This window comes from Podarcis raffonei, chromosome 8, assembly GCF_027172205.1.
Source record: "Podarcis raffonei isolate rPodRaf1 chromosome 8, rPodRaf1.pri, whole genome shotgun sequence".
Lineage (NCBI taxonomy): Eukaryota > Metazoa > Chordata > Lepidosauria > Squamata > Lacertidae > Podarcis > Podarcis raffonei.
Window position 1 is genome coordinate 72,511,306 of NC_070609.1, and position 24,647 is coordinate 72,535,952.

The window sequence follows — 24,647 nt, forward strand, 5'->3', positions numbered from 1 at the left end:
ACTCCCACCATCCCTAGCTTGCAGGACCAGTGGTCAGGGATGAGGGGAATTGTAGTCCCAAAACAGCCGGAGACCCAAGTTTGTGAAACCCTGCTCTAGATAGACCAGCGAACTGATCTCACAGTGGCCAACCAGATACCCCAAGGGGACATCCGCAAGCAGGAGTTCAGCACAAGACTGCTTTAAATGCATGGTGCTACTGTGGCCTAAGGCTGTACAACACCATATGTTTAAAGCACCTGACTCCCCCTCTCCTGGGAACTTTAGTTTGTATACGGGGCTGGGAATTGTAGTTCTGTGGGGAAAGGGAAAACTACAGTTCCCAGAATTCTTTGGAGGGCAGGGCAAAGTGCTGTAAATGGATGGTCAGCCAAACTCACTCTTCCAGTTGGACAGAGAAGCTGGATTCTCAGGGCCAACAAGATGGCCTCCTATTTCCCCCCCTTTTTCTTACAGAAGCCACTGAGCGGCGGGCCCCTCCGGCTTTGCCAACCCCCCTGAGCGAGGCGCCCCCTTTGCTGCTTTCCCTGGAGGAGGCCTCCCCCTACCGGCGAGTGGAGGAGGCTTTTCACTGCAAACTCAAGGGCCAGATCGTTGTGGACAAGAAGACTTTGATGGAACTCCAGAACTTCCAGATGGTGAGGAGACCACATCTCTTTAACTAGTGGGCGTTATCGGATGGTGTGAGGCACGTATTGGGTTGTAGCCAAGGCTAGTCCTGCTTAGAGTAGACCCACTGATGTTAAGGACTAACTTAGGCCATGGCTACTTCCCCCGAAGGATTCTGGGAGCTGTCATTTGTTAAGGGTGCTGAGAGCTGTGAGGAGACCCCCTGTTCTCCCTCAAAGAGCTACCTTTCCCAGAGTTCCCCAGGAAGAAGAGTTGATTGTTAAACCATGTGGGGAATCATAACTCGGGGGGGGGGATAGGGGGTCTCCTCGCAACTCTCAGCACCTATAGCCAACGGCAGCTCCCAGAATCCTTTGGGGGAAGCCATGGCTGTTCAAAGTGATATTATAGTGTTTTAAAAGTGAGAACGTGGCCTAAGTTTGTAGTTTGTTTACTTACTTTAAGGATTTCATAACCCTCTCAGCCTTGGAATGGCAAGTTTGAGTCCTAGAGCAATTCTTCAAGCTCAGTGAATTGCCAAGAGCCTCTAAAAGTAAAATCTCTGCATATGGAGGTTGGAAGGGGGGGCAAAGTTCTCTGGAAGGATAATCCTGGTGCCATGCTAATTGGCGTGGAGAGAGGGAGACTTAAGACATCTTAATAGCCATCAGGGGCTGTAATGGAGGGAGTCAGTCCTTTCTTAATTATGTTTGGCGGATTCCTGGGGCCTGCCCATGCCAAGGGGTACGCTGGTGCCAGCACTTGTGGGCCTGAGCAGGACGTGTTTGGGGCACGAACGTAGCCGTGAGTCTGCGGCACAGTTGCTGTGGGCGACGACAGCAGGATGAGAGGGCACCCTGGCGACGAAAGGGAAAATAGGGCCTTGTCAAGGCGGCATTTCATCACCTCTGTCTTTGGGTGTATCTGCAGACTGAACGCAAAGTCCTTGGGAATCAGAAGTGGGGAGAGAGACCTGATGTGCTCCAGCCCTGCTTGTGGGGTTCCCAGAGGGCCGTCTGGTTGGCCACTGGGAACACGGTGCTGGGCTGTGTTCTGTGTTGGGCCCAGAGGTGCCAACTTCTCTGGACAATTGAGGGGGCCTGACACAAAATCCTGATGTCATGCGTGGGTCCCTCTGAATATTGAGGGGGCCCAGCCCCTTAAAAAAAAAATGTGGGTCTGTAGTGCCTCGGGCCCCAGGAGCCAGTGCCCTAGTTTGGGTCTAATCTGTCAGGGCTCTCATTCATCATTCTTCTCCTGGGTATCTTTACTAGAGGATTAGACAAATTTGTGAAGGACATGGGTATGTTTAGCATAGGGAAAGAGGAGACTGAGAGGAGAGATGATAGCCATCTATGAATATCTCAAGGGCTGTCACATGGAAGATGGAGCAAGCTTGTTTTCTCCTGCCCTGGAGGGTAAGACTCGAACCCATGGCTTCGAGTTACAAGAAAGGAGATTCCGACTAAAGTCGGACAGTATGAGCTGTTTGACAGTGGAATGGTCTCCCTTGGGACGTGGTGGACTCTCCTTCCTGACGCGCTGCATGAATTAATAATGCAGAGTTTTTAAGTGGAAGAATAAGAGCTTTACTGAGTTAAAATAAACTTCTTCATAAACAACATGGTTCCAAACTGTTTGACTCAGATTACATACTGACTGTGCTCAAAACTGAGGCAGACTGACACTAACTGAAATCTTACAGAGGACACACAGAGAAAATGGCTGCTACTTATAAGGAGAATGAGACACATGTCAGAGTGACTCAACCGTTAGCGGCTGGCCTGAATAACTTTAGTAGGCCCAAATGATTGTGCAGTCCCAGCACTTCCCAGCCTGCTTTGCTGCTTCTGCTTTCATGTGTCTTTGTCACATGACACTTCCTTGGAGGTTTTTAAGCAGAGGTTGGGCGGCCACCTGCCATGGATGCTTTAGCTGAGATGCCAACATTGCAGGGGGTTGGACTAGATGACCCTTGGTGTCCCTTCCAACTCTCTGATTCTCTGATTCAATGGCTACCAATGGCTAATAGCCACGATGGTTATGTTCTCCCGCTACTGATGGAGGCAGGATGCTGCAGGACACCAGTGGCTGGGAATCGCAAGTGGGGAGAGCTCTTGAGTTTCTGCTTGAGGGCTTCCCATAATGAGCCTGTGGTTGGCCAACCTGAGAGCAGGATGTTGGACTCAATGGACCTTTGGCCTGATCCAGCAGGGCTCTGCTTAGGCTGTTATTATATCTTCATGCTTCTGGTGAAGCAGATGCTCTCCTGCCGAGCTCAAGTCCTCATAAGGAATGGGAGCACTGTGCCGACTTCCTTTCATTCTGCAAGAGACAGAGAGGGAGAGAATGGCGAAGCTGCAGAGAGAGAGAGAGAGAGAGAGAGAGAGAGAGAGAGAGAGAGAGAGAGACAGACGTGAAGAAACAGGAATGTTTTATCAAGCGGTAATTTACTGGTGCCGGAAAATTGCCTTCCATTTCAAGTCCGCGGTTTCGGAGGAATTAAGTCGCTGCCTCCGTTTTAGTTTAATTGCTTTTAACGAAAGGGGGTAAGGAAGAGAGCTGCCAAAAATGGGTTGGCAGCTTGTGCCTAACAGATTGGAGGGGGACACACACACACACACACACAAATTTGAAAAGGGGAGAGGAAGGCCCCATACCATATACTAGGGGTGTCAAATGAGCAACTGAGAAGAATCAAAGCTGTCTTATGCATGGCCTTTGGCTTGATATTGCTCTCTACCGTCCTACTCTCCAAAGTGGTACAGCCTTCCAACAGACACATCATAGTGCTGATAATGCCAAGGCTGCAGGTTCGATCCCTGTATGGGACAGCTGTATAGTTTTGCATTGCGGGGGGTTGGAATGGATGATCTCAGGGTCCCTTCCAACTCTACAATTCTATGATTCTATGTAGGTTTGCTCTAGCTCTGTAGCTGTTGAGCTAACTCAAGCGACCCACTCATTTTATCTGATTTGTATTGATAAATATATTACATATATCTGCCAGTTTTGTGGATTTTAGCTGTGTTTTATCCATCCTTTTACGATGGGCCACATCCCACTAAGTCCTTCTCAGAGATAGAGCCACCGAAATTAATGGACCTACATCTGTCATGCTCATCCATAAGAACGTATGAAAAGCCCTGCAGCTGAATCAGGCCAATGGGCCATCTAGTTCAACATCTTCTCACAGTGGCCGACGACATGCCCATTAGGATTGCAGTCTTATCTGATGGAGGATCTATTGTATATTATTTTTTTACCCTTAATGTTGTTGTATTAATATGCTGGGACCCTTGGGCCAAACACCATATAATCGTCATCATCATCATAAATATTATTATTAGTAGTAGTAGTAGTAACAACAATTACAATATTATTATTAGTAGTAGTAGTAGTAGTAACAACAATTAAAATATTAATATTAATAGTAATAATAAATATTATTAACAGTAACAATAATTACTAATAGTAATAAAGTTACCTAGGTAAAACCAGCTTTCTCTCTCTCCTGAAAAAAAACACCACCCAAATTCTGATGTTGCAGCAACAGCAGAACCTCCAATTAATGGGCTTTTTCTTTCCTTGGCACATTAAAGCTAATTTTCTCCTCCTCCCTGACTTGAGCCAAACCCACACCGCAGGAGCCAAAGATAACAATAAACACCCGCACTGAGTTTATTTTAGGCTAAGTCCGATAATCTTTCCTGCCAGCTTTGCAACTGGAGTCCTCTCCCTTGCATGGCAGCAGCTAAACCCGGGGTGGGAGGTGGGGAGCGCTCTTTAGGCCTCCTCGGTCTGTCCCCCCCAAAAAACTGTAGAGATGAAGGCAAAGAAAAACAAAGGCCGCTAAGCCCTCCCCAATGGCGCAGAAGAAAGTGATTCGGTAGGGCTAGGGATGTGTGCATAGAGGGATGTTGGAGAATTTTGCCAAAACAGAAACGGGAGCAGAAATGGCCAATGTATACTTGTTCGTCCTACATCCGGAAAGGAAGTCAATTGGGTGAACATGATCATCAAATGCCACATAATTGATTATGGTTCCCTGCCTCAACCCCACATTTGCATTGTGTTTTCTTTGCAATGAAATGAGCCGGGTGGAATAACGTCACAACCACGTTTCTGGGATAGCTCAGTTGGTAGAGCGTGAGACTATCGGTTCGAGACACACTTTGGGCAAAAAAGATTCTTGCATTGCGTAGGGTTGGACTAGATGACTCTTCTGACTCTACAGCCTTCTGATTCTTATGTGATTACTTGGTGTTACGGATGTTATGATTTTGTTACAGTGGACAAACGAGACGAATGGTGCCATTTTTGGTGAAAGGCTTAACTGGGGGAAAAGATTAAATGTTAAACTTAAGGTGGATACAACCCTGCGATTCTTGAATGTAAAGTGGTCTGGTGATGTTTAAAGTCAAAGACACAACACAAGAAAGCTTCCGTGTGTTATGAAATAGAGAGAAGGGGAGCAATGGAGGCGGTGGCCAGGGTCTTGTTGGATTTGTGACGGTGTTCTTTTTCTCCCTAGCCTTCGGCCAAAGGAGCCTTCCTCCGGGGATCTGGTTTGAACTTAACCACCGGGAGATTTACAGCATCTATATCTGGCATTTATCAGTTTTCGGCTAATGTCCACATTGGTGAGTGGGAACTCTTGCTGCTGGCAGATAACATGTCCTTTTGCCTTCGTTTCACAGCCGGTACGGTCTTGAAAAAAGAAGGTCAAATCTAACCCTATGGAAGCTGGTTCCTCTAACACAGGGACCTTATTTATGCCCGAGGGGCCAAATTTGCTTCTGGGCAACCTTCCAAGGGCCACATGCCAGAGGCAGAAGGGGGTGGGGCGAAAAATGTCGATGTTAAATTTGCATCCAAGGCTAATTTCTGTGCACACATCTCTATATTCATTATATACCCTCCTTCCTTTTCTTTTTCTCCAAGACCACAGTGAGCTGAAAAGTAAACTACAGCTTCGAGCAAGAGACAACGTCCGGGTGCTGATCTGCATTGAATCCCTCTGTCATCGCAACACGTAAGTCCCTGGGATGCTGCTGCAATACCATCTCAGGACACAGGTGGGGAACCTTTGGACCGTTGTCCGAATGTGGTCTTCCAGCTCTCTGTGTCTGGCTCTCAGGACTCTCCCCAGGCCACACACCCTCCCCAGCTAGGTTTCTCCCCAGCCCTGCTTTGTACCTTCCTTGAGCACCTTTGCCTGGCTGGAACATGTCCTTGAACTCTGAACTCATGCCTGCAAGAGAGGGGTGGGTGTTGAAACCAGCCTACTGCACAAAGGTCATTTTAAAATCCACTGCTCTGCCCACTTTTACCTCTGGCTCCGCCTACCACTGGCATGTGACCCCCAGAAGGGAATGCAGCCCTTGGGATGAAAAAGGGTCCCCCATCCTTGTTCCAGCATCTAGCATCTTTATGGCAGGCCTAATCTAAGGCTTCTTTCTCAATGGATAATTGAAGTAACAATAAGAACAACAACAATAGCAACAGACCAGCCATTCTTTCCTCCCTGAAATACACTTGAGTCTCAACTTATGCTTGTCAGAATAACACCAGCACATTATGAATAGGATTCAATAATAGGAGTCAAAAGGGAAATTGGAGGTCCTTTTGCTCCACCCTCTGCTGGGCGCAAGATCTTCAATGCTGGAGGCAACTAAGATACAGTGGGACCTCGCAAGACGAATGCCTCGTAAGACGAAAAACTCGCAAGACGAAAGAGTTTTTCGTTTTTTTGAGTTGCTTCGCAAGACGAATTTCCCTATGGGCTTGCTTCGCAAGACGAAAATGTCTTGCAAGTTTGTTTCCTTTTTCTTAAAACCGTTGATACCCAGGGTGCATTGCTTGAAGAGGTGCAGTTCCGTGCTTCGCAAGACGAAAAATTCGCAAGACGAAAAAACTCGCAGAACGAATTAATTTCGTCTTGCGAGGCACCACTATAATGAGAAAAGCTCTGCTGGATGAGGCCAATGGCCCATTGGGGTCAGGCATCCTGTTCTCTCAGTGTTCATCCAGATACCTACAGGAAACCCCACCAAAACAGGGCCCATGGAAATTAAGAACATAACTAAAGCCTGCTGGATCAGACCAAAAGCCCATCTAGTCTAACACCCTGCCAACCAAATGCTTCCTGCCAACCTGAGTGCAACAGCAACTCTCCCTACTTGTGAATGCCAGCAAGTAGACATCTTGCTTCCAACAAAGAAGGCAGAACATAGATATCATGCTTAATAGCCTTCTTCTCCATGCTGCTTCCCTGACTAACCAGTTTCTGCATAAAAACCTTCAGTGAAGCAGAGCAAAGCACTCTGTTTCACCGCTCTTATCAGTGAGGAGCTGCTCCTATCTTTAAGCCGAAATTGACTTTCCTGCCCTTTCCACCCCTTTGCGCTGGAGCGACAGAAAACGCACCTGCTCGATTTTCCTCAGGACAACCCTTCAATCCTCTCGTGGTCTCCCCTTCATCTTCTCTTCTCCAGGGTTCATGGCTAACCCTGGCCCACGGCCGCCATCTTTGTTTTGGATGGTTCTTTGGAAGTTGACTCATTCTGGAGCATTCGGGGGTCGGAATGGCTGCCGTGCACAAAAATATGGCAGTCTTGTGCATTCAGACCTGTCTCCCATGGCAACCATCCACAGCTCTTCCGAAGGCCTGCAGCTCCTCAATAGACCTCGTTGAAAGGGCTGTGTCTCCTCAGTAGGCCTCGTTGGAATAGCTTAGAGATCTGCAGTTCATTCGGCAGAGGGCAGTGGTGTTCCCCCAGCCCTTTCTAAAACACCCCCATGCTTTCCTTGCCCCCAAACAATCTTGGGCCCTTTCTCTTTCCTGATTTGTTCTTTGTCTCCCACACTCGCCACAACTCTGTCAAAACAAAAGTGGGGAAAATGTCCTCTGAACGGGTCTCTGCTGGCAACTCTTGAAACCCCACAGAAGCCAAAAAGTGGAGCTGGAAGAAAGGTTTGGGAACGCGGCTGTGCCAAAGCCCCCCCCCCTTCGTGACTCAGATGGAACCGATCTCGCTGTTAAAGTTCTAATTTAAACACTTTTATTGGAAGAACAGTGAAGAAGGTGTGGAATGCTGAAGAATTAAAAAAAAACCAGACCAGGCCTCGTTCATAGACTTCGTTGGCTTTCCCAAAAGACGCCATGGAGCTTGCAAGTTGTTGTTATTGGTAGCAGTGGGTGCTGGGAGATGGCAGAAACCCCTCGAACCTGATAGTTTGGCAGATACCTCAGCAGGGAAGAACATAGAGTCAGCAATAAATTGCATTCATAACATGGACACAAAATCCACCGCAAACCAGGAGCTTAATACATCAACGCAGCCAGTTGATGTTTTCCATGGGGAAAATCTGGGTGAACAGATACGTTTTGAACAAGGGCCAAAATGCCTAATTAGGGAAGAGAGGATGTGTCCCATTTCGTTTTCTCATTTTTCCAGTCTTACAGTCAGTTCTCCACATTTCCTCTTGCCTTTTTAAAAGAAGCCCCGCATGAAAATTCATCTGCTGTTTTGTGAGAATTTCTCCTAATGTATCCCTTTTCGTATGCAGCTTTGCCAAATACACAGATTTTTGTTTTGCAAGCCATTTCCCCATATATAATGCATATTTGTATACCATGTTCCCTTATATGCACTTCAGTGCACAGTTCCACCAAGTTTATTTTCATTTTTCGCATTTCTATCCCACAAGGAACTTGAGGTGGTGTGTACATGGTTCCCTTCTTCCTCCCCATTTTGTCCTCACAACAACCACGTGAGGTAGGTTAGGCTGAGAGGCTGCACCAGGCCCAAGGCCACTGTTATGTACTGAAGTTCTCACCCTGGGCCAGCAGGGGGATACTGTAGATAGTTATGCAAATAAGGGATCGAAAGCGACGTTCAGTGATTGGATAGTTTTAGAAAGTTGCTACAGTTACGTTGTACTGGAGCTCTATATAAGCAGGCTGACTGAACCCTTCAGTTCAGTTCTGTTCTGGCCTGTGAATAAACAAGAGCTGTTTGAAGAATCGCTGTGTTTCTGATATGTTCACCCACAACTTAACAGCCACCCAGTGAGTTTCATGGCTGCTTGGGGATTTGAGCCCTGGTCTCCCAGGTCCTAGTCCAACACTCCAATCACTGCACCACACTGGTGTGAAGATAAACACTAGCTTAGTTAAAAAAAAACAATTTTATTGTTTATAGCCCGGTGGCCCGTCACAATACAGTATGAGCAGAAATCACACAGCTACAAAACTAAAGACATTGCATGCCACCAGACCAGGACAAATCTACAATGTCCAAAATTTAGGAACGTTCCTTCTAGTCAGCATCCCTGGGCTTTGGCACTTGCACAAACCAGAAAAGTTGCTCTTACCTTTCTTGTGCTAGTACAAATAGTGTCACCCTATAGCTGATGCACATTTTGACATCTGCCAAAACTATTTGATTTTCGAATCATCCGGTTGCCCTTCTAAGGCGATCTGAAAAGGGGAAACTAATTTAGCTCTGGGTGAATCATACAATGGGCAATATGAAACATAATGTAAAAGATGCTCAATAGACCCTCTGGGGTTTCAGATGTGAATATTTCCCGGCCCTATCAGGAGATGTTGGACAGGTGGCCTACCCACCAAGCTCTTCTTCAGCTTTGGAGCAATTGGCCATGCTTGTAAAGGCTACTCCAGTTGCTGAAACAGAGGTGGAAGAGAGCCTCCGGCAAGTCAGGGGGCTGTTGCTCTTGGACCGTCTCTGGATAGGGGTGGATTCAGGTGAACGTTGGAGTTGGTTTTTGGCATGGCGGCTGTGGAAACTGGGAGCAGTGGAGTGAGGCGATGGTTTCCGTTCCCTCGGGTTGCCTCACCTCTTATGAAACATGACGAGACCAGGGCATCGGCTGGCTCGGGGCATGCCTCTACCACCTGCCCAACCTGGCAGTGCCCCTTTATTAGGGCTTCGCTTGCACCTGCAGGGTGGGGCAACCTGCCTCCGGAGGGCATGAGACCTGTTGCAATGTTGGTAGGAGAGCAAGCCCAAACGAGCCATCAGCTGGCAAAACTGCTGAGAGCGAAGAGCATGTCGTAAACATGGGGGTTTGTAGCCAACGTCGGCCCTACTCAGAGTAGATCCATTGAAATGAACCAGCGCGGCTAATTTAGGGGTTGCAGCCAACTTTAATCCTCCTCAGACTAGACCTTTTCTGTTGTACACAACTACACCCTCCTCAAAGTAGACCCTAAGTTGGCTGTGGTCATTAATTTCAATGGACGCGTGTCTGACATTATTAATGGTCACGTCTAACTTAGGTTAACATTAAGGGTCACGTTTAACTTAGGTTCATTCATTTCAACAGGTATGCTCTGAGCAGAACTTATTTGGCTACAACCCATCATTTTTTTACTTGGTTAGTCATCTACCTTAGAACCCAGGGATGGATGGAAGAAATTTAAATTAATGTGTTTGTTGCTGAAACATCTCCATTTCGTTTTGCTCCATTTCCTCCAAATTATCTTCCAAAACTGACTGTGTGGGGAACCTCTGGTTCTCCAGATGTTGCCACACTACAAATTCCAGCAGGCATGGCCAGCGGCCAGAGGGATAAGGAGAGTTGTAGTTCAGCAAAGGTACAGGGCCAGAGGTTTCCCACACAGTCATTTTTTCCCAAGCTAATTCGGAGGAAGTTGAACAAAACTTTAAAATAGCCCATTCCTATGCATATACAGTGGTACCTTGGGTTAAGTACTTAATTCGTTCTGGAGGTCCACTTTAGCTAATGGGACCTCCTGCTGCCGCCGCACTGCCAGAGGACGATTTCTGTTCTCATCCTGAAGCAAAGTTCTTAACCCGAGGTAATATTTCTGGGTTAGCAGAGTCTGTAACCTGAAGCGTATGTAACCTGAGGTACCACTGTACAACCGGAAGCAAACTGGTACTGTGTTCAGTGGGGCTTACTCATGGGTAAAGGTGCAGAGTAAAGTTAGGGCCAGCTTGCTAATACACCTGGCTTTGCAAGCTGGTGGAAACCACAGAGGAAAGAATGAGAGCATACTGTAACTGGAGGGGCAACCCAAATGATCAAGGGGGTGGAACAATTCCCCTATGAGGAAACGTTGATGCATTTGGGGTTGTTGTTTTTAAGTTTAGAGGAAAGGCAACTAAAAGGTGACATGGCAGAAGTTTATAAAATTATGCTCAGCATGCAGAAAGGGGACAGGGGAAAGTGTTTCCTCCTTCTCTCATAACGCTGGAACTCGTGGACATCCCAACAGAAGCTGAATGTTGGAAGCTTTGGGACAGAGGAAAGGAAGTGCTTCTTCAGGCAGTACATAGATAACCTGCGGAACTCACTTCCACAGGAGGAAGAGGAGACCGCTAACTTGGGTGCTTGAAAAGAGGACTGGACAAATTCTAGGAGGTTGAAGCTACGAATGGCTATTGGCCTTGATGATTATGCTCTGCCTCTGTGGTCAAAGGCAAAAAATGCCAATTTCTGGAAATGGCAGAAGGGGAGAGTGCTCTTCTTTTCAGGGCCTACTTGCAGGCATCTGGCTAGCCACTGTGAGAATAAATGGACTATATGGGCCATTGGCCTGATCCTGCAGGGTCTTCTTATGTCCTTATAAATGATGGAGATCTTGCGGAATTTGAGCTTGTGATACCCCACTTCTCAGCCACCGTGCTATGCCAAGCTATGACTCTGGTCTGTGAACATCTGTCTCCCTTTCTTTTGCACCTTGTAGGTCTTTGGAAGTTATTGCTGGTCTGGAAAGCAACAGCAAGATCTTCACCGTTTATGTCCACGGATTGCTGCAGCTGCAGGTATAAGGGGGTTGTAGAGCTGGCGGTAATGTAGCCTATAAAGAGAACCAGTGAATTGACGCGGGTGGCACTGTGGGTTAAACCAAAGAGCCTAGGACTTGCCGATCAGAAGGTCGGCGGTTCGAATCCCCGCGACGGAGTGAGCTCCCGTTGCTCGGTCCCTGCTCCTGCCAACCTAGCAGTTCGAAAGCACGCGGGAAGGTAAACGGCGTTTCTGTGCGCTGCTCTGGTTCACCAGAAGCGGCTTAGTCATGCTGGCCACATGACCCAGAAGCTGTACACTGGCTCCCTCGGCCAATAAAGGGAGATGAGCGCCACAACCCCAGAGTTGCCCACAACTGGACCTAATAGTCAGGGGTCATTTTACCTTGACCTTTTAGAGCTGGCGGTAATGTAGCCTATAAAGAGCATCAGTGAATTGAGACAGACTCCCGCCCCTGGGGCCACCATTTTTATGCAACAGGTTCGGCAGGTGGGAAGAACCATAGCTCAGTGGTAGGGCATCTCCTCTGCATGCAGAAGGTCCTGGGTTCAATCCCCAGCATCTCCATTATTAGGTTTTATTTTGTCTCAGGGCAGATTACAATTAAAATTCTGAAAACGCTGTAAAACAGCTGCAAATTATAGAAATAAGATGGGTCCTAAAAACATGAGCCTCAAGTGTCGAAAGCCAAAGCGTGCTTTGTCATGGAGGGGAGGGAGCCCCACAACCTTCCACAGAGAAGGCCCTTTCCTGGTCTGCCACCCCCACCAACTCCTGAGGGTGGCCGAACAAGCAAGAAGGCGGCCTGTGCTGATCTCAGCACCCAAGAAGGTCTGTAGGGAAGGAGCAGGTCTTTTGGGTATTTCATCCCTGAATAGCTCAGGGCAGTGTTCCCCAAACCTGGGTCTCCAGCTGTTTTTGGACTACAATTCCCATCATTCCCCCTGCCAGCTAGGTAGGGACGATGGGAATTGTAGTCCAAGTTTGGGAAACACTGGCTTTGAACGCTAATGGGAGCACCTTCAACCAGTCCTGGAAACAAACTGGCGACTCCTGGGCTTGTGGTTCTCTTGTAGCTTTGTACATTGGCTCCCAGTATGTTTCCGAGCACAATTCAAAGTGTTGGTGCTGACCTTTAAAGCCCTAAACGGCCTCGGTCCAGTATACCTGAAGGAGCGTCCCCACCTCCATCGTTCTGCCCAGATGCTAAGGTCCAGTGCTGAGGGCCTTCTGGTGGTTTCCTCACTGCGAGAAGCAAAGTTACAGGGAACCAGGCAGAGGGCCTTCTCGGTAGTGGCACCCGCCCTGTGGAACACCCTCCCACCAGATGTTAAAGAGAACAACAACTACCAGACTTTTAGAAGACATCTGAAGGCAGCCCTCTTTTAGTGTTTAACAGACTACTGTATTTTAATACTTTGTTGGAAGCCGCCCAGAGTGGCTGGGGAAACCCAGCCAGATGGGCGGGGTATAAATAATAAATTCTTATTCTTATTCTTATTTCTTCTTCTTTTCCCTTGTGGTGCAGCCTGGACAATACACTTCCATCTTTGTTGACAACAGCGCTGGTGCCCCTGTCACCATTCAGAACGGATCCGATTTCATGGGGATGCTGGTGGGAGTCTAATCCCGGACGATCCTCGACGCAGGGGGGCAGGGGGATGAAGATGCAGCTGAGGACCTGCCTGTCCGTTCTTTGCCACCTCTGTCCCAGGGAATCACCTTCTCTTTGCCGTTAGGCTTCTCCAGCTGAGTGACGCAAACAATACTTTCCCTTCTCCCCACGGCATAGCAATAATTCAAGACAAAAATCACGGGAGGAGAACAGTTCTTGCCACTGAACCTAAAAGACCAGATCTATTTCATTCCCAGTACAATATATTCACAGGACACCTTCACTTCCTCGACCTCGGCTCTGAGATCCAAAACTTTGCTTTTGCTTCGGGATACAGCGTTTTGTTTTTGAAAAGACCAACCTTCCAAGGACATCTAACTCTCATCTGAACTGGGGGGGGGGGCGGGCTTGGTGAACTGTGGGTAAGTGGGTCTCTGAAGGCATAAGAAAAACAAAGGTGGCTCCAAAGCAGAGCACCTGCTTTGCGTGTAGAAGGTCCTTGTTGCAGCCCCCAGCATGATTTGAGAAACAGCAGACTCCCTTCTGAAAGGATTCCTGTTTTCTGATTCCACCCTACCTAATTGGTTTCCTTTAAAAAAAAAAAAAGGCCTAAAAAGTTTCTTGCAATTTAATGCCGAACCGTTTTTTAATCAGCCTTCCCGTTGCAGATGCAAAAGCATGTCCCACAAAAAATTGATGGAGAGCAACTAAGTCCCTTGGACCAGTTACTCTCTCTGGACATCAATTGGTGGGTTTTTTTTGTAAAAAATCTGTTCCTGGCAGGGAACCTATGCAGGCCCCTCCTGTGAACCACTTAGACCTTCCCAAAGGAAGCAAAGGATCCAGCTATATGGTTGTAGCCTATGATGTCCCACTCAGAACAGACCCATTGAAATGAATGGACTGAAGCATCCCGTTACTGTCAATGAGTCTACTCTGAGTCCAACTAGCATTGGACACAACCCAAAACGAATGGAATAGCTGCAAAGTTATTCTAACAGGTGGGTTGTGAGTCGCAGGAAAAGCTGATGAAGGAGTCCCCACTTTCAGAATGGGGTTTCATCCATTCATCCTTCAAATTCTCCATCTTCACCACATCCCTGAATTTTGTTGACATTCCAGCCCTGCTTTCAAGTGATCGTTGTTGGCTTGTGTGTTTGTGTGTATGTGTGTTTGTGTGCTGGCTCTGGCTGAGTTGAAAAACAGTTTAATAATTATTATAATTGAGAAGAGAACTGTATATTATTTAAATTATCTGTGCTTGACCGCAAGTGCCCAGCCTCACTATATGCAAAGGCCGAGGAAGGCAAGACTGGAGCTATTTGTAATTGGTGTGACGTCGCCAGAGTGATTTCTGACGGGATTTTGCCGCTCCGGGGGGAAAGAGAAGGGGGACACGCTCTCACCAAGCACAGCCTCCCGAAGAGACAGAAAGGATGTGTTTGGGCTCAAGCATCGTCACGGCAGCTGGCAGATTTCCGCTAATTTCTTTCCAGAGACTTTGACATGCAACTGTGGACTTAACCATCAACACCCAGCCTGCACCTTAAAAAGCTCCCCCACCCCGACTGTTTAAGAATCACCCCCCAGGCCTTTTGTTGCGTTTCAAAGTAACCCCATTAGGGCAGGAAAAAGTGTTACAAATCCATTTCCCCCCTCTGCATCCGTATGATGAGCTCTCTTTCGCCTCCTAACCTCGTCGATACACTTCTCTGCCCTCCCTGTGTGGGAAGCAGGTAGTGATTTAAACAGTCCACACCTGCCCACTTTGAGCAGGGCAGGATCCTGCTGGATAGCTCAGTTGGTTAGAGCGTGGTGCTGTTAACACCAAGTTCGTGGGTTCAATCCCCATAAGGGGCAGCTTGGGGTCCCTTCCAACTCTATGATTTTATGAGATGTCAGCAGTGGGCAGGGATGGATTTAGCAGCCTGGTACTGGCAGGAGAGATGTCCAGCAGGGGAGCTGTCCAGCAACGACCTGGTGCTGGTTCAGCAAAGCTTTTACATTAGCCAGCAGACTGGGGGAGACGGGGTGTGTATGTGTGTTATAGCAGGCCAGCTTTTCCTGCCTCTTCCTGGCTTCTCAGCAGGGCCCTGTTTCCAGAACGTAAACTCGTGTTTGCCTCCTCTGAAGTGGGAAGAGATAAATTTGGCTCGTTTTACATTTTGATGTGCACCTACCTGGTTTGCACTTTCCAAAACAACATGTAAAATCACGGCTATCCTTTTAAAATCTCTGAATTTTGTGGTGCGGTTCTCAAACCAAAAAAAGAAAAGAAAAGAAAAATTGCATGTATTGGGGGAAGTAGCATCACAAAACACATCCTATTAAGGAAAACAGCTTGCGGAAACACCTGCGTTCAGCAAAATAGCATACCAAAAATATATAAAGGTAAAGGGACCCCTGACCATTAGGTCTAGTCGTGGATGACTCTGGGGTTGCGGGTCTCATCTTGCTTTACTGGCCGAGGGAGCCGGCGTACAGCTTCCGGGTTATGTGGTCAGCATGACTAAGCTGCTTCTGGCGAAACCAGAGCAGCGCACGGAAACGCCATTTACCTTCCTACCGGAGCGGTACCTATTTATCTACTTGCACTTTGACGTGCTTTCAAACTGCTAGGTTGGCAGGAGCAGGGACCGATCAAGCAACGGGAGCTCACCCTGTCACAGGGATTCGAACCACCGACCTTCTGATTAGCAAGTCCAAGGCTCTGTAGTTTAACCCACAGCGCCATCCACGTCCCAACAAAAATATATATGGGTGGATTAAAGAACATGCCCACTACAACACAAACAAGTTTTTGAGAAGACTTTTTAAAAATGCAGAAATGGACCACTTGAGATGGGGAAATGAGAAACCAAAATGGAAGGATTTGTCCACCCCAGTTCCCAAGGAGGGATGAAGGAAAGGAGGCCTGCTAAACACACACTGCATCTCCAATGATGGGGTTGGGCACAGACTCGTTGCTTCTGCTTGTTCAGTCTCAGGAGGGTCAGGAAAAGGATCTGCAGCTAGGTGGGGAGTCCCAACAGAAAGTACATTGGGTTCCTTCATGTTTCAGCCCGCTAGGTGAAGGCATCACCTGAGGTGGTGGCCTCAGAATGGGGTCATGGGAAGTGTAATTCCCTCTGATCCCAGTCTGTGCTGGGAGCCATGGTAAGGACTGGATTTCCCTCTACTTTGCAGGAGGACCTATCATGCTCAGGGGCCAGGCAATGAACACAGAGCATCGTGACCAATGACCATGGGGACATGGAGCCGCCAATTTGGGCAACGGCTTCTTTTATCTTGCAACATTTAGTCCTGCCCTAGATCTTTTACCAAGCGAAACATTTCCTGCAAGCTGGGTGATTTATTTCAATTTTAATTTTGAATAAGAGTGGGGTGCGTGTGTGTCAAGAAACGGGGAGTGGGAGATGATTTCAAGCAAGCGCAACCCTTCTAGTAGCGCCTCTTGCCTTTATCGTCTTATGTTTTAATAAGATATATTAATAAATCTGTATATTTAGTCACCTTGTATACACAGCAGCCCTCGGGGCACGCATTTAAAGCTGTAAACATATCATTGCACACTGGAGGGGCTGCCAAGCAGCCTGGCATGTGATCGGCAGGCTGGCGGGGAGAGTGTTGACTTATTTATGGAGCTGGCTTGGCATTGACTGCGATGAAAGCTTGTGAAGGATAACGTGGTGCAAACAATCTCTCTACTGCACTGTTTTCAGTCTGGCTTAAAAGCTCTAGGTTGCATCCGGTGCTAGTTCTGCTCAGAGTAAACCCATTGGAGTTAATAGACATGGCTAACTTGAGTCAATTGCATTCAATGGCTTTACACTGTTCAGAAGAGAGAATTCAGCTCTTCACTTTTCCTAATGGATCGTCTTCTATGTTAGTCCAACTCAAAGTAGACTCACTGGGCCTTATCCAATGCAGCAGCTCTGCTGGTACACAGGATTTCTATGTGCAAAATGGATCTTCCTCTCTCTTCCCTCCCCCATACCCTCTAAATTAGCTCTGAAAGTTTGGGGGACCCACCAGAGCAGATTTATTTGGGGGTGCTTAACTAGGTGGAGAGGAAACAGAAATATTGTTGCACCAGCAGAACCCCACTGGGTTCATCAGTTTCATTGGGTGGTATTCAATGCTAGTCCTGCTCAGAGTAGACCCACTGAAGTTAATGGGCATGACTAACTTAGATTTGTTCATTTCAGTGAAGGACTTAGTTGAATATAGCCCTGTGGGTGGTAATTAACCAAATGTAACAGTCGGCCTGTTGAAACTAATGTAGCTAACTGGCTAAAAATTTTTAGTAGGTCTATTGAATGCCACCCAGTGGGTCAACTCAGAGTAGGATTTTGTTGGATACAAACCAAAAGGATTGCAATATTTAAAATTGGGAATTTCTTACCCAGGATTGCATAAAAATTCTAAGAAATCAAGGCAGTTTAGAAAAGTTCAGTCCACCATCTTGATTCAAAATGGTGCCCACTTGTACCCAAGCACAAACCTGCTCCTTGATCTCAGGAACCATCATGCAAAATTTGGTTACGATGACTTTAGAGGTGTCCAAACCTTAGAGATGAACAGGCAAACAACTTTCCGAAACATGTAGCAAGACTAGCAACCTATTACCCAGCGTTGCTTGGGAATTCTAAGAAACCCAAATGTCAGTGCAGTTTTCAAATCACTTGTTAAAATGCAGTGTAACTTCCAAAGCTTGGCTCTGCCATTTTGAGTCAAAGCAGCTTCCAATCCTAAGTGGAAACCAAAACCTGCTCCTCAAACTCAGGAACTGTTATGGGAAATTTAGCAATGACATCAGTGCATCCACATCAGTGCCGTTTTGAGAAGTCCGGTCAGCCATCTTGATTCAAGATGCCATCTCATTCTATCCAAACATAGATGAAAGCCGCCTTCTTGATTTCAGCAACCGTGACGCCAAATTTGGTAATCATCTTGAGAGAAAATGGGCAGACCGACAAACACATTTCCCAAATATCCAAGATAACAGGAGAATAAGACAGTGGTTAGTATACAGAGCCTGGTGGAGAGCCAGTGTGGTGTAGTGGTTAAGAGCGGTAGTCACGTAATCCCTTCCTCCCCCACAACAAACACTCTGTGAGGTGAGTGAGGCTGAGAGACTTCAAAGAAGTGTGACTGGCCCAAGGTCAACCAGCAGCTGCATGTGGAGGAGCAGGGAAGCGAACCCGGTTCACCAGATTACGAGTCCACTGCTCTTAACTACTACACCACACTGGACATAAAACAAAGCATAGTAATAGACAGAATAATAATAATAATAATAATAATAATAATAATAATAATAGAATCACCACGACAGTCCCCTGCATCACATTTAACAGGCTATGGATTATTTAATGGCCGGTGGTTTGGGTAAAGAGAAATGTTTTTGCCTGGCGCCTTAAGGCATGTAATGTTGGCACCAGGCAAGCTGCTCTGGGGAGAGCATTCCACTATTAGGGAGCCACCACAGAAAAGGCCCGTTCTCGTGTTGTCACCTCCCAAACCTCTTTGGCGATGAACATAGAGAAGGGACTCAGAATACAAGTGGTTGTCAACATTGGTTTGTATGGGAAGAGGCAGTCCTTATGGTATTGAGGTCCTGGGCCATGTAGTGTCCACATCTATGCATTGACATTAGAGAAGCATTTGTTTTTCACTGCAATATCTTAACTCCAGGAGATCTCAAGGGAAGGGAGGGTGAGAACAGGGCAGGCGTCTTTGGTGTCTGTGTGTGGCTGCCCCATGTTGCAGTCCATAGGCAACCTTCTCAGTACAGAACCTTCCGGAACTATTTTCAAGAACATTGGGGGATGGTCCACTTCTCTTCATGGGGAGTGGGTAACTTCTTTTGACGCAGTTGGGTCAAATGTTTCCAGTTTCTTTTTATATTAAGTTGCTAAGGATGGAGACAGTTGTACCTCACTAGGGAAGGCATTCCACAACTAGGGAGCCACTGCTGAAAAGGCCCTGTCAGAGGTCAGTGGCAACTGGGCAACTCCTGGTTTTCCTTACATCTCCATGTGCAAAAGGGTTAAAGACTTATTCTAAAATAACTGTGCTTTGCATGCAGAAGGGTCCCAGATTTAAGCCTCAGTCTCTTCAGTTGGAAGGATGGGGGAATAAGTGGCAGTAAATATCCTTGTCTCAAACTGTGGCGAGTTGCTGCCAGTCAGAGTAGACAATACTAGGTTAGATGGATCAATGGTCTGGCTTGGTGTAAGGCAGCCTCCCACATTAAAATCCTAAGTGAACTGATGAGGAAATGCCTCCCAGTGAACCGTAGTTCAGCACTCTTAATAAACTACAGTTCCCAGGATTCCTTTCATGCTTAATTGTAGGGATGGAGGAGAAATTCATTTCAGTTCACATTCCAACCAAAACAGCCATCCATTGACATTTATGCTCTTCTGGATTTTGCAATGCAGTTTTCCAGTCAAGCATTGAGTGCAAAGGGGTCATATGCTAAAGTGTGTACACACACACACACACACACACACACACACACCCTACCTATATTATGGAAAATAACCTACAAGAATGCATCATATTAGAGGGAAATACTTTGCGTGCATGCATGCATGCATCTATATATATTGTTGTTGTTGTTGTTTAGTCGTTTAGTCATATCCGACTCTTCGTGACCCCATGGACCAGAGCACGCCAGGCACTCCTGTCTTCCACTGCCTCCCGCAGTTTGGTCAAACTTATGCTGGTAGCTTTGAGAACACTGTCCAACCATCTGGTCCTCTGTCGTCCCCTTCTCCTTGTGCCCTCCATCTTGCCCAACATCAGGGTCTTTTCCAGGGAGTCTTCTCTTCTCATGAGGTGGCCAAAGTATTGAAGCCTCAGCTTCAGGATCTGTCCTTCCAGTGATCACTCAGGGCTGATTTCCTTCAGAATGGATAGGTTTGATCTTCTTGCAGACCATGGGACTCTCAAGAGTCTCCTCCAGCACCATAATTCAAAAGCATCAATTCTATGGCGATCAGCCTTCTTTATGGTCCAGCTCCATTATATATATATATATATATATATATATATATATATATATATATATGGTGGCAAAATTTGCATTGAAATAATAATAAATATTCAGGAGGACTTTAAAAATGCAAACCTCAACACTGATGTGAAAATATGAAGAACTGAGCTTAAGAATGAAAGAATAAGAAACTGAAATTGACAAATTTGCCCACCCCTGGGTTGCAGCCCACAGACGTCTTTTAACAGCATTTTGCTTAGGACTTGGAAGACAACTTTCTTAACGAAAACCAGAGTAACATATAAATTGCAAACTGATCCAAGAATGTGGGGATCTGAATTAACGTTGGGGGAAAACAAGAAACTGAAATGGACGGACTTGCCCAGCCTTAATACTTGAGAGACCTCTTTATCCCTTGTGCACCCAGTGGATTGCTGCAGTCTGCGGGAGAGATTTTCTTCCAAGTTCCCAAAGATGTCATCACCCTGCTCTGCAGTGACTCAGAACGGGGCCTTCATTGTGGCAGCCCCTGTTCCCTGGAACCACATCCCTGTCGAGATACGACAGGAGCCCACTTTCTCGGCTTTCTGGAAACGACAGAAGATATTTTTGTTGCCACAGGCTTTCACAGTGGGAGTCTTTGCCACAAGTGTCCACTTATTGCGGTTTTGCTCTTGTTTTGAATCTATTTGTTGTTTTAAACTCTGTCAATAGCCTCAAGACGCTGGTTTAGAAGGCAATTAATTCATTAATTGCAATGGATGATAAAGAGACAGCTCGGAATCTCACCACTTTGTTCCGCAAAAGGTGGGGGAGAAGGGCCCTCAACCTCTCAAGAAAAAACGCTTAACGGATGGCGTGTCCAATGTGACTGCATTCCTAGCATGTTTACTTGTGAGTAAGCCCCCTCCAAGCCAACGCAGCTTCCTCCCAAATAGGTGCCAGCTTGCATCGGGGCACGAGATGCAAGCGGCCTGAGCTGGGAGAGACTGGGTATCTGCCCCCGGCATCTCTCCTCGCTCATATGGCCAATCCCTCTGGCACCCAGACAGCTCTGTGGCTCCGCTCTCCTGCGGCCTTTGAATATTTTCCCTGGCAGGGACTTGACAGGTTATGGGGTTTTTCTTTTCTTTTCCTTCTTTTTTCTAAGCCCTCTTCAGATTTCAGGTTTTCGTAAATGATTTTGATGCCACGCTCCAGACTGACTCCTTGGGTATTTACGTTGGATTAGCGGGCGGCTCACAGCATTCCCTCGACCAAGAGAGATGAAAAAGCTCAGGGGATGTAAATGCGAGTGGCAGAGCGTTTAACCCTTCGTAGGAAATAAGGCAGGCATAGGCAAACTCGGCCCTCCAGATGTTTTGGGACTGCAACTCCCATCATTCCTGACCACTGGTCCTGTTAGCTAGGGATGATGGGAGTTGTAGTCCCAAAACATCTGGAGGGCCGAGTTTGCCTATGCCTGAAATAAGGGAATAAGAAGAGCCCTGCTGGATCAGGCCAGTGGAAATCCTCAAGCAAGACCTGAGCACAAGAGCCCTCTCCCCTCCTGTGGTTTCCAGAAACCAGTGTCCAGAAGCAGCTATTGATAGCCTCATCCTCCAGGATAATATTGTTACAAAAGTTGTGTGCCACCCCCAACCCCATTCTCTACAAGATTCCTGGGGGTTCCAGGCACTCACCCAGGGTCTGTGTTCCTTTGGAGAACTGAGACACAGCGGAAACTGTCGTAGCTTTAAGAAATACGGATTATTCCCCTATTTATGCCTTCTGCCTGCATGGGGTGGAGTCCAGCTCTCACAGCATGGTCATTTCAAGAGGGGCTTGTCCCCCGCAGCAATGCAGCCAGCCTTCAGCCAGCCTGCCCAAGATGGATCCCGGTCTTTCTTCTTCCCAGAACACCCTGCTGAAAGCTCTCTTTTCCTGACACCTGACACCCAGTTACCCTGGCAACCTTCCGAACCCCCAGGCTCTGTTACACCTCAGGGCAATGGAGGGAGGACAGTTCTCTTGCACTGCCAATGGCCCTGTATTGTTTCTTAATGGCTCCAGCTTGTCCAGGTCATTTTGCATTGGCAATCTCAGGAATCCCTCAGCAGCTTGTATTTCACATCCCAAAGAATCAAAATCCTACCATTTATTAATTTCTAGGGTTTAGGGGAATCCCCCCCCCAAAAAAATCTGTAACAATATATACAAGTAGCCATTGATAGATTTCTCCTCTATGGGTTTGTCCTCCAACTCTCTTTTCAAAGTCATCTTTCACCTACCTTTAATGATAACAAAGAGCAGCATCTCCTGGCCTTTAAATAAGCACCTTAGAAAATCCCTGCTGGATCAGGCCCAGTGCCCATTAATCTAGCATCCTGTTCTCACAGTGGCCAACCAGATGCCTGTAGGGAACTGGCAATCAGAACCTGGGTGCAACAGCGACTGTCCCCAGTTGTGATTCCCAGGGGCTGGGAATGGAGAACAGAAATCACGTGGCGGCGTGAACAGTTTCATGTTAAGAACAGACCTCCAGAACGAATTAAGTTCTTAACCCGAGGTACCACCGCCGCCACGTGATTTCTGTTCTCATCCTGAAGCAAAGTTCTTAACCCGAGGTACCATTTCTGGGTTAGCAGAGTCTGTAACCTGAAGCGTCTGTAACCCAAGGTACTACTGTATACTTCCACATCAACAGAAGTATAGTGTCCAGATCAAGGGAAGTAATAGTTCTGCTCTATTCTGCCTTCGTTAGACCACACCTGAAGTGCTGTGTCCAGTTTTGGTCACCACAATTTAAGGAGGAGATTGACAAGCTTGGATGTGTGCAGAGGAGGGCGACTAAGACATTCAAGGGTCTGGAAGCCAACCTTTTTGGGGAACGGTTGAAGGAGCTAAGTGTGTTTAGCCTGGAAAAGAGGAGACTGTGAGGAGATATGATAGCCATCTTCAAATATCTCAAGGGCTGTCCCATGGAGGAGGGAACAAGCTTGTTTCCTTCTGCTCTGGAGGGTAGGACTCAAACCTGTGGCTTCGAGTTACAAGAAAGGAGATTCCGACTAAACACCAGAAATAACTTTCTGACAGTAAGATCTGTTAAACAGTGGAACAGTCTCCCTCCGGAGGTTGTGGACTCTCCTTCCATGGAGGTTTTTAAGCAGAGTTTAGATGGCCATCTGTCATGGATGCTTGAGTCGAGATTCCTGCATTGCAGGGGGTTGGACTAGATGACCCCTGGGGTCCCTTCCAACCATCAATTCTATGATTCTATGACCCACTGAAATCAATGGATGTCTGTTAGCCATATTAACTTCAGTGGGTCTAAGAAGGATTGTCACTGAGTGCAAGCCCTTGGTTCTGCCGTGCTGAACTTCACCTGGGTATTCTTTTTCTTGGTTAATTCCTGCCCCCCGCCCCCCATTTTGCCATCCATGAATTTTAGTTTCTGCAGAACAATCTCTGGCTGAGCCAGCTGCCCCTGTTCTCCCCGCACCTCTGTTTTGATGCCCTTGGCAGTGAGCCGATCTTCCTTCCCGGCTTACAGAGCTTTGCTATGTGCGAGTTTACAGTGTAACACAAATCATTTTTGGATGTTCCAAACTGAAGAGAGAGAGGGAGGGAGGGAGGGAGAGAGAGAGAGAGAGAGAGAGAGAGAGAGAGAGAGAGAGAGAGAGGTGGGGAGGTTATGTTTCAGCCTAGCATGAAATGGCAATTTTTAAGTTGCCAGTACTGACCACAGTTTTTCTTGCTGATTTCTGTGGGTTGCACGCCAGCCTTCGAAGTTATAAAACACCTGCTTTCTTGAAGCTGTTTCTATTCCCATTTAAGTTTATGGCGTGCAGTCTGGCAAATAAAATGTGCTTTTAAAATGTGTTGGTTGTTGTTGTTTTTTAAAAAAAGAAGCATCTGCTGTTTTCCCTGGCTCACATAAGACTTTAAGAAAATCTGAAGGATAACGGTGAACACAGTCCATCTGAAACTAGGCTGGTTTGCCAGCTTTTTTCACAGGTAGAACTTGCTCTTGCTGGCAACAGTGGTGACACCCAGGTGGAAATCTGATGGGGGAGGTTTTACCTGTTGGGTATCTAGGGAACTTAAAATGCATTCTGGGTGTCTTAAAATGGCAGGAATGGGGGCCAATGAAACTAGTGGACAAAACTGTGAAAAACATAGTACCCTCTTGGTAAAGGTAAAGGGACTCCTGACTATTAGGTCCAGTCATGGCCGACTCTGGGCTTGCGGCGCTCATCTCGCTTTATCGGCTGAGGGAGCCGGCGTACAGCTTCCAGGTCATGTGGGCAGCATGACTAAGCCACTTCTGGCGAACCAGAGCAGCACACAGAAACGCCATTTACCTTCCCGCCAGAGTGGTACCTATTTATCTACTTGCACTTTGACGTGCTTTCGAACTGCTAGGTTGGCAGGAGCAGGGACCGAACAACAGGAGCTCACCCCGTGGTGGGGATTTGAACCGCCGACCTTCTGATTGGCAAGTCCTAGGCTCTGTGGTTTAACCCACAGCACCACCTATGTACCCTCTTGGGTTAATCAAAACCCCCCCACAAAACCCTGCCCACGTCCTCCTGTCCTTGAAGCCTCCAATTTCTCGTGGGAAAACAAGGGCAGAGA

The 24,647-nt window shown here is 47.2% G+C and overlaps 1 protein-coding gene across 2 annotated transcripts in view; it reads left to right on the forward strand.

Moving 5' to 3' along the window:
* C1QTNF12 (C1q and TNF related 12) overlaps positions 1-14,262 on the forward strand; it is a 36,936-nt gene extending 22,674 nt beyond the window's left edge. For both annotated transcript variants that reach the window (XM_053400784.1, XM_053400785.1), the window contains 5 exons: positions 457-638; positions 5,144-5,252; positions 5,554-5,644; positions 11,351-11,429; positions 12,941-14,262. In XM_053400784.1, the coding sequence (XP_053256759.1) occupies positions 457-638; positions 5,144-5,252; positions 5,554-5,644; positions 11,351-11,429; positions 12,941-13,039 (560 nt within the window). In that variant the 3' untranslated portion in view covers positions 13,040-14,262. The remainder of the gene's footprint in view (positions 1-456; positions 639-5,143; positions 5,253-5,553; positions 5,645-11,350; positions 11,430-12,940) is intronic.
* The last annotated feature ends 10,385 nt before the right edge of the window (positions 14,263-24,647 follow it).